Source organism: Xiphophorus hellerii, chromosome 12, assembly GCF_003331165.1.
Source record: "Xiphophorus hellerii strain 12219 chromosome 12, Xiphophorus_hellerii-4.1, whole genome shotgun sequence".
In the NCBI taxonomy this organism is placed as follows: domain Eukaryota; kingdom Metazoa; phylum Chordata; class Actinopteri; order Cyprinodontiformes; family Poeciliidae; genus Xiphophorus; species Xiphophorus hellerii.
The window spans coordinates 5,678,456-5,688,233 of NC_045683.1; the positions used below are offsets into that span (position 1 = coordinate 5,678,456).

Below are 9,778 nucleotides of genomic sequence, written 5' to 3' on the forward strand. Positions count from 1 at the left end.
GGGAAAAAAAGTTAAATTACAGAAAATGTGAAGTAGAGATCTTTTACAATCATGTCAAGTATAAAATCGATGTGATTTAAACTAAATCTAAAATTGATCGCTTTTTCCAGAGTTGGCTCATGTCCGAAAACAGATCCCAGAAAGGGGCTGAGATAATCAGATCAAACTCTGCAGCAAATTTTTAGATGAGCAATTTAGCATCACTACCTAAAAGTATATGACTAAATGCGATTATTCCTGTTTGTTATTTTTATATTCCTGTGAATCATATTGTAGAATTATTTCACGCGGATTATGTTTTCAGGCCTTTACTTCTATTAATTATGATGATTTTTTTTTATCTTAAGTTGATAAAAATCATGACATATGAGACATATTACATCAGACTAATAAAAAACACTACTAACACTGAAATCCTGAATTAATTAAATGTATGTTTATCTCCTGCTTAACTGTTATTGTCAATACTCTGACAAACGAGCCTCATGATTTACTGAACATATATAATAAATAAAGAAAAAGTAGGGATATATGATTACTAATATTTTTACATATATTTAGGATTTTTTCAACTGATTTCTTTCAAAGGATATTTTAAAGAAGATGTTATTCCATTTGTTATGGAGTATGATAAGTAACTTCTTTTAACAAGAAAAAACACATGGGTAATTGAATTCATATTTATTGCCATCAAACTATCAAAACCATTCAAATAAATTGACCGTGGCAATTGTGTGAACATTATGTACAAAGTTGACTGAAAAAAATATGATTTATTTTTCATAAATCATTAAAATAATGGAGGAAAGGAAATCTGAAAGGGGAGAATTTAAATAAAAATGAATAAATATTACACAGGGAATCGTTTAAAATAAAGGAAAACCTTTGAAAAGCTGCAAGAAATAAGAAAACATGTGTCCTGGAAAATTTATCTTTACAGTGTTTAGACGTATTAAAGTTATAGAAGGTCATTCTTTCAAGCTGTTTTGTCTGTTTCATACAATATTTTCATATGCAGTTCAAGTACATACGGATTGATGTTTTGAAGCTTTTATTTCTGCTGATTATGAACAATTTAAATTTACAGCTATAATGAAACACAACAGTTAACATCAGAATATCCAAACATTAACAGCAGAATATCAAACATTTTTAAAAGGAAAACCTAATGTAGGTTTTATACATGTTTCAAAGTTGTAATTTTCTGACCAATAATCCACGTTGAAGCAAATATTTTCTAATTTATTGGATGACTCAACAGACACATTCAATACATTAGCGGATTTAATGCAATGATTTTATAGCGATGTTGTCATGTGCCACAGCTGTAGGGAGAGACGAGGTGAAAAAAACCCCACAACTGCAATCCTGTGGGTGGAATTTGTTTGTTTGTACAATACTAGAGTTTCCCAACTTCAGGCAAACCACAAACTGTCAAAAAAAATCCCTATTGGCCACTGACCTGGCAGTGACTTCACACATACTGCTAATGTTTTATTCCTTTCCTTGTTTTTCTGCTTCAACCTCCTAAATGTCTGGCAGCCACTCTCCATGCATTTTTGTATTCTGAAACCAGATAACTCCAACACAGCTCACTGACTTAATTAGTTCTTCACTCATGTAATGCATCAAATGAAAAACAATTTTTGTTTTTGTTTTTTTAATTAAAAACTTAAATTGATTTTTGTTGTGTGCTAACGCTTTCCCTCTCATTTCAAATGTGTACATTTCTGTCAAAAACACCTTAATTATAGAAGATGTTGACTTTGCTTAGCATGTTTAGTTCTTCTTTTCTCCATTTTCCTCTTGCAGCGTTCCAAACACTGGGGTGACAGCTCAGATGTCTGTTTCTTTTTACATTGGCATGAATTCCTCCCCTGCGATAAAGGAGAGACAGATTAGATATTGAGATGATAGTGTGAAAACTGAAAATGCGTTTGTCCAAATTCATAGAAACTCTAAACTGGAAGACCATGTGATGACAAAAATTGTGAATGACTCATAAAACAAATGTTAAGCATCATTGGACAACATTTGAAGCCAAGCTGGATCATTTTCACAAGGTGGGGGATTTCTTATTGCACATTCTTTGTGCTTATTTTCTTAGAATTTTAGCATGATCTATTATCCAAAAATAATCAGATGAATTTCTTTTGTGATGAGTGTAATGCTGAAAAAAAAGATCACCACAATATCATGTGAGAGTAAAAAATCCTAGATGTTTACTGCCTATCTCTCTGTGGCAATTTTAATTACACTGAAAAGGTCACAAGTAAAAATTTAACTAATTAAAATAAGGCAAAAATATTAGACATTTACCAATAGTTTGCCTTATTTTTTACAGGGATAACAGAACATGTATTTTTATCTCTTCCCAAAGTCACTTTATGACTTCATTCCACTAAAATTATAAAGTGACTTAAATGGAATAAAGTGGCATTGTCATACATGTAAATACCTCTTTATAATTTAGCATTTCAACAGGTCTTTTAAAAGTATTCTTTCCTCTTTAATGTTTTTGGATTTTGTTACATTGCAAGAATAAATGTAGTTTATATGTCAGACCAACACAAAAGAGTGAACAATTGTGAAGCGAAGGAAAGGCAATATGTGGATTACAAAACATTTCTCTTTATAAATAAAGCTGATGGGCGAAGGCATTGGAGATTTGTTACAGAACATTAGTGGAAAACAACATTATGAAGATTACGGAACATAAAGGAGAGAACAAATCGAAGAAACACTTAAGAAACTGAAACTCCAGAGGAGCAGCAGAGGTCAATGGCTGAGAAAGGAAAATGTATCTATCACTGGGGAAGTCTCTAAGTCTGATTTTCATGGAGGAATTGTATTGTTACAGAAAGCTCCAAGAAGTCTTATTTCTATTAACTGTTGTGGAAAAAGATACTCTGATCCGGGTGGACAGAAATTAATCTCTCTGGCCTGTTAGAAAAATGTTGTTTGCTACAAAAACACATTAAACTGAACTCAACATCCCTGCCATGAAAGCACTGCAGTGGGATCACTATGATATGTAGATGCATTTTATTGATGGGATCATGAAAAAATGAATCTATTTCTTTGGTTCACTGTAAATGTTGATACTTGTAAAGGGTGCTACTACGTATCTTGCCAGGTTCCCTTTGAAAAATTATTGTAGATCTCAACTTTTATCAGGTTAAATAAAAGTCATTGTTATTATTATTAGTAGTAGTAGTATTAGTATTGCCATTATTACTACCAGTACTATTAGTAAGTTAAAGGGCAGTATTGAAAATCTGTGAGTCTGTAAAAGATTTGAGACTGCGTAAGAGGTTTACCTTCCAGTAGGACAACAGTCCTAAAGAATGACTGGAGCTTTAATGGAATAGTTTTAATAAAATCATTATAATATGCTAGAATGGCCTAATCAAATTCCATACCTAAATAAAACTTAAAAAGTGTGTTAAGATATGAAATGTCAAGTTCGCAGAAATTCTCCATTCATTCTGGCTCAGCTTGAACTTATTTGTAGCAAAGAATAAGCAAAAATTTCAGTCTCTAGATCGACAAAGCTAGAAGAGACATACATGAAGACTCAAAGCAGTAACTGTAACAAAAGTATTGACTCAGGAGAGCTGAATACAGATGCATGCCACACTTTTCAGATTTTTATTTGTAAAAGATTTTGTGTTGGTTTATCTCATAACGTCAAGGTTGTCATGTGACAATATATGGAGACGTTAAAGAGGTATGAAAAGGTTCACAAGGAACTGTACTAATGATTAGTGACTAAATTAGTAGTGTCTATTGTTTGTGGGTTTTATAAAGTGTGCTTCCTTTTTATATATTGGCAAAAAGTATTTGATTAATTAGCACTTTCAAACTAGTTTCTCGTCCGTACAGCAAAGGCGTGATGATTCTAAAGCCTTATAAAGACATTTGAATTGACAGCGTTCACCGAGGATCACTTTAAAAGGGAATTTATCTGCGTTGTTGAGCTCCTACATGCATTACACAGGCAACACATAAATGAAGAAGGAACATGTAAAGGAAGGAAGCAGAAAGCTCCTTTAATACTCGTTTGTTCTGATCTACATAAAACCACAGAAGTCCACAGAAACACCAACATACGAGCAAAAATAAACATACATTGTGATGTCAGACATTGAAGCATACTCCTTAGCTTAGAGTTCCCCCTTCAATCTCAGTTAACCCCCGCAATGACGTATCAGACTTGACATTAGAAATAAGTGTTCTGTAAACTTTTAAATTAATAAATACTCATGAATAAATATTTTTATAACACAAATAAATATAAAAAATAAGATTAAATATAAAAATATATATAAACATTTTGTCTATAGCATATAAAAAACTGCATATTTTGAGCAGAAGTGTGGGCCAGGATTGTAACAGAGTTTGATTTTGGGCCCCTCTTTGGGACAAGGACAAAACCACAACTAATACATTTAATTTGGTGAAATCCAGTGGAGGGGGCCAAGTTTAACTGGCTGAAACCAAAAGCAATCACAGATAATAGGTTATTATTGGCTAAGATGTATTTGTGAACAAACTAAAATCAAACATAAGGATAGCATTTAACTCATAGTGTCAGGTTGTAACAACAATAAATATTGTTTTTTGTATTTTTACAAAATAAATCTGCAAGTCCCTTAAGATATTAAATTCCAATTTTAAATTATTTTGTCTGTTATTTTATGCTGAGACTGTCAAATCAAACTTAATAGCACTCTCTTTCTCAGTATAAACGTTTTACGGTCTGTGTTAAAATTCAATCATCGATGGGCCCCCGATGGTTTGTGGGTAGGCAGAAGGTTACATCATCAAAGTCCCTCCTAATAAGTACGAGAAGACACTGCAGACATGCGGAACATGTGAGAGCATACAAAGAGTAGAAGCTGAAAGAAGTGTGATCAAATAACTTCAGTGGGTTACATTTTTCCACGGAGTCCACTGACTCCAAGGTGAGGACACCAGCGGATCTCTGGAGCGGGCCCTGAACATGCTGATCTTCTTCGGTATCAGAGAAGACAAAGAGCTTATGGTCTGAAGTCAAACAGAAACCGCAGTCAGTCAACAAAATACGACAGAAAGAACATGAAACAACCCTGAAACCCAAGGCTGTGGTTCAGGGTCTGGTCATTTTTACCTTTCCATTGTCTCTGAGCACGTATTCAATCTCGTGCTCCAGACTGAAGAAGCTGTGAGGAGTCGACCAGCTGGACGGCGGCTCGATGCTGACATTCAGCTTCGACTGCAGCACCTCAAAGCTGACAATCCGGGGGCTGTCAGGTACAACTGCAGAGGTGCAAAACAAAAGCAAAAGCATAAAAATGGGGAAAAACATTTGCAATATTTCTGAAAGAAATATAGGATAAGTTTTAATCCAGTACTTAATACTTGATTTCTTTTCCTTTGTCAATTGAAATTAACTTCTTTTCTAATAGTTTTTTTTAAAGATTGTTGTGAAATTGCTGGTAATCTTCCACTGAGTTGTTTCAGTTTTTCCTTATTTTCATCCAACTCACCAATGTCTCTAAGATAAAACAGTTTGGTTCTCCTGAGGAGGACGAAGTCGTCGATAGCCTCAGCGGTGACCTCCAGCATGGTGCTTTCCTCACCAAATGGTGAGAGGGTGTGGGTCAGCTCAAACTGGAATCCCTCGCTGTTGGGCTGGCCACTGCTGCTCACCCAGTGACATGTTGGCAGACCTTTAGTGCTGTAGAGGCAAACAACGCCACAGACGTCACATGTCAATACCACATTATTAAATCAATAAATGATGTTCTATAGCTAAAGCGCCCTTCAAAGTTGCAGGACAAAGATGTGCATAAAAGTCTGAAAATAAATTATGGAGGCTTGGCATCCACAAAATGCTTCTGTCCCTTCTTCAGTGTCCATGGTCAAAGGAAAGACATGGTTATTTGTCCAAACTAGTTAGTCACAGTTTAAACCATTCTTAATGTGTTAATTCTAAACTTAGTGGAGATATGGGCAAGGTCAGGTCTGTCACTATTTTCCTCAAGACATTTATAAAGCTCTATCTACATTTGTCTGTCTTAAGTGGCATGTTTCTCTTGTGTTTCCCATTTCAAAAATGTCTAAGCAAAAAATCCTTTGTACCATGTTTTATTTATGTCATGGATGACTAATTAAATGCTCTTCGACATTCCAATCAACCTCAAAAGTAAAATATAAATTATACATTTTGGTTATTTTAAGCTTTTTAATAACTGCAGATGGTACCGATGTAAAAGTTTAGGGTAAGTAGTTATTTTTTCATATCTCAATCTCCATTAATTCATCCCCTGTTTCTGACTTATGAAGATCAACATGCATATGCTTTACTTAAATGGCATATGTCCTCTTGTTTTTAATATTAAGAGCAGCTAAAAGAAATGAGCCTGTGTGCCATTCGATGTTTTTTATGACCAGGGCATCATGAAGTCATAGATTACTTCAGTGGTTTAACTCAGGCTCCTACACATCCTGACAGCTCAGAAAAGCCATTTTATTTATTTTTAAATGTTTTATAGAATTTTCTATTGTGTCAGTAATTGTGGCACCTCCCACACTATGTGGTAAGATTGAGGGTTATATTTTATTTTTTTTTAGTGTAAGATTATGTCATAACAACAAAAAGAATTTTTTTTTTATCAATTTATGTCTTTTTACACATCTTTACCAGAACTGACAGAATTGACAGTAACAACGGCCTCTTTTCAGGCACTAAACGTGGTCTCCTTAATTGAATTAATCTTTACCAGTCAGGGCCGACTCCAAGGCGCACAACTTCATGTCTGTCTTCAGTCCATCTGCAGCTGAAGTTACAATCATAGGACTTTGCACGGCATGTGAACAAAGAATCTGCAATAATAAATAGAGTGAATAGAGCAAGAGTGAATGGAAGTGCAACTAAAAATAGAACACCAGATTGTCACATGCATCAGCTTTCTGTGACTAACTCAGTCAGTTTCAGTTGAACGGACTGCAGATGGATAAAGAGATGAGACTCACCTATATCCTCTCCTTCCTCAGTCTCCTGCAGCAGATAGGTCGACGATAATTTCGTTCCACCTCTCCAGCAGCTGTATTCCCCCAGCAGGGGTCCTTCCACATCCCTCACAATTAGATTATGGCCATCCTGGCTCATGTAGTCTTCAAAACCGGATTCGTCGTTGTTGAACTTCCATGTCACAGGTCCAGGGGTGGTTGCAAGGCAGGTAAGGCTGACAGAATCACCTGGTTTTGCCACCACAACTACACAGATTCAGAGAGACGAACAAAGAGATGCGCTAAATTTAGACAAACTGAATCACTTTCGCGTGAGGCACAAATGAAAATTGAAAAATGTGTGTGTGCTGAAAGAACCTACAGTTTTCTGGAAAGTGGTCGAGTTTAGCCTCTTGATCAGCTGCTGTTGTGCTGATGAGCAGAAAGGCAGTGATCCACGACAATAAGGTCATCTAGATTGTTTGACAGTGAGAGAGTCAGAGGGGAAGTTTGAAAGAAAAATGTCATTTCATCTTCCTCTTAGCTAGTTATAGATTTTATAACTGCAGTCATAAATTAAACATTTCCAATCTTTGTGTCTTTGTTAAACAAAGATTTAGGTAGGTCATTGACTTGTAATTACAAAGGTTTTTTTTTAATAATGATGCCAACAAAAGTTAAATAGTTATTTTGATAGTTGAAGCATTCTAAAGTTACAATTAGCTCAGAAAAGTAATTATTTTTCTTTTATTCTAGTTATTTCTTACCATTAGATGAATTTACTTTGAAGTCAGGCGGAAAGGACAAGTGAACCTGGTGATGTATGCTCTAACTACTCACAGTGTATGATTTTTATAGTGTGGCGTGGAGCATACATCATCAGCTCACTCCACACCTCTTTTTAACACTTTTTTTTTGAGGTGCCATAGAAACTGACCCACAGCGAGCTAATAAAAGCCTACAGACAGTTCATTTCCTCCGTTCTGTTTTGCATTTCAGATGTGCAAAAAGATATTATCTGAGTTTCGACTAAGGTACAAAAAAAAAAGAAAAAAAACACATGCAGATAAGCAACGTGGGTGTCTAAATGAGGCGGGGGTTTTGCCACTGACTATTAAGGTAAAAAACTGAACTTTTCAGATGGACTCTAATTTGAATATTAAGCCCACACTCAGAAAAAGACCTAATTCTACATCAAGAAGAAAACGTTAATTTCTTTTTTTATGGCAAATTATGTAATTTCCTCTTTGTTAGTCATAGATTTTGTAGCTAAGGTCATAAATTAAACATTTCTAATCTTTGTGTCTTTGTTAAAGTAAATAATCCCTTTCATAGCATCTTCAAAGAACAAATATTTAGCATTACAGTGTAGTAAGAAAAAATACACTTCCTCACAATTTAGTTTACTTTCACAGATAAAGCCACTGTTTTGTTTTTTGCCTTGTAAAATGAATGAATCACTGAAATAAAATATGTCTGACAAAATGAAGCAGGATAAAAGATCTCAGACAACACATCATGCCCAAAACAGATTCAAGAACATGAGAAACAAAGTCAATGAGATCTGTCATTGTTGAAAGACTTACAAAGCTATTTTAAGACTTTGAGGCTCCAGCAAAGAGCAGTGAGAGCCGTTAACCACAAACTGTTGAAAAATGGAAACGTGGGGAAACTTCCATAGAAATGGCTGGCTAAACAAAATGACTCCAACCGGAATCTTTTGGAAGATGTGGATCCTATTACACTTGGCATAGCGCTAGCTATTTACATTTTTTAAATTATTTTTTAAAGAACATCTGTTGACAGTCAATCACGGCATCTGCTTCAGAGTTGGGACAACTTGCTGTAAATGAAATAATCATAAATTCTACTAAATAAATCCTACAGGGGAATGTTCAGTCATGGGCAGTTCTAGATGGGGGCCAGCTGGGGCCAGTGCCCTTGTAAAACTGGTCCTGGTTCCTGTTATGGTCCCCTGTACTGAAGAGACAGTAGGAAATAATTCTTTTAGATTCACTTGTATTGAGGTAGGATGACAGCTTTCTGGAACCTGCAGCCCTGAAGCAACATCTTTGGCTCTCTTAATAAATTAAACAATGAAATATTGCCCTATTTTTTTGTTTCATACTTTTGAACAAAAACCTCTCCTGCTCCCTACCTCTCCCCCACTTAACCTGCATGGCTAACAAATAGGGTTATCTATTCAAAGTACAGATTTAAATCAAGCTCAAAATGCTGTGGTATGACCATTCGTGGTTGAAAACTCACCAACATGGTTGAATTAAAACAATCCAACAAGGAAGAACGGGCCAAAATTCTTCAGCAAATATATACAGTATTTGTTGTCAGATATTTCAAATGCTTAATGTTTCCACTGAGACAAGAACAGTCAATTTGGGTTTAGGAGATAATTATGTTTTTACATGGGGTAAGGACGGTCTGGACATTATTTTCCTAAATAAATTCTTATTTAGAAACTACATTTTACATTTACATGGGTTATCTTTGACCAATGTCAAAATTTGTTTCATCTAAATCAAATAGGGATAAGAAAAAGGGCAAAAAGAGAATACATTTGTAAGATGGCATTTTTTTTAATGATAGAGCAATAAAGTTCTTTATTATAAAGAAAAACTTTATGAGACAAATTAGCCAAAAAATATACAATACCTATATCTAAATCAATCTTATTTTCAGGTACCTTTTGAAAAGAATAACTAAAATCATCTCCTCCAACGGCGTTCCCCCAACATTCAATGTAAACACAATCCAAAAAACTTTG

General features: G+C 34.9%; 1 protein-coding gene across 1 annotated transcript; it reads right to left on the reverse strand.

Annotated features, from left to right (window-relative positions):
* Positions 1-1,034: 1,034 nt before the first annotated feature.
* il12b2 (interleukin 12B 2) lies at positions 1,035-9,056 on the reverse strand. Its single transcript, XM_032577939.1, has 8 exons — positions 7,764-9,056; positions 7,379-7,469; positions 7,021-7,263; positions 6,768-6,870; positions 5,532-5,722; positions 5,153-5,301; positions 4,939-5,049; positions 1,035-1,877 (listed from the first exon to the last, which is right to left on the reverse strand). The coding sequence occupies exons 1-8, from the start codon at positions 7,764-7,766 to the stop codon at positions 1,749-1,751; spliced, it is 1,020 nt and encodes a 339-aa protein (XP_032433830.1). The 5' UTR covers positions 7,767-9,056; the 3' UTR covers positions 1,035-1,748.
* Positions 9,057-9,778: the final 722 nt, after the last annotated feature.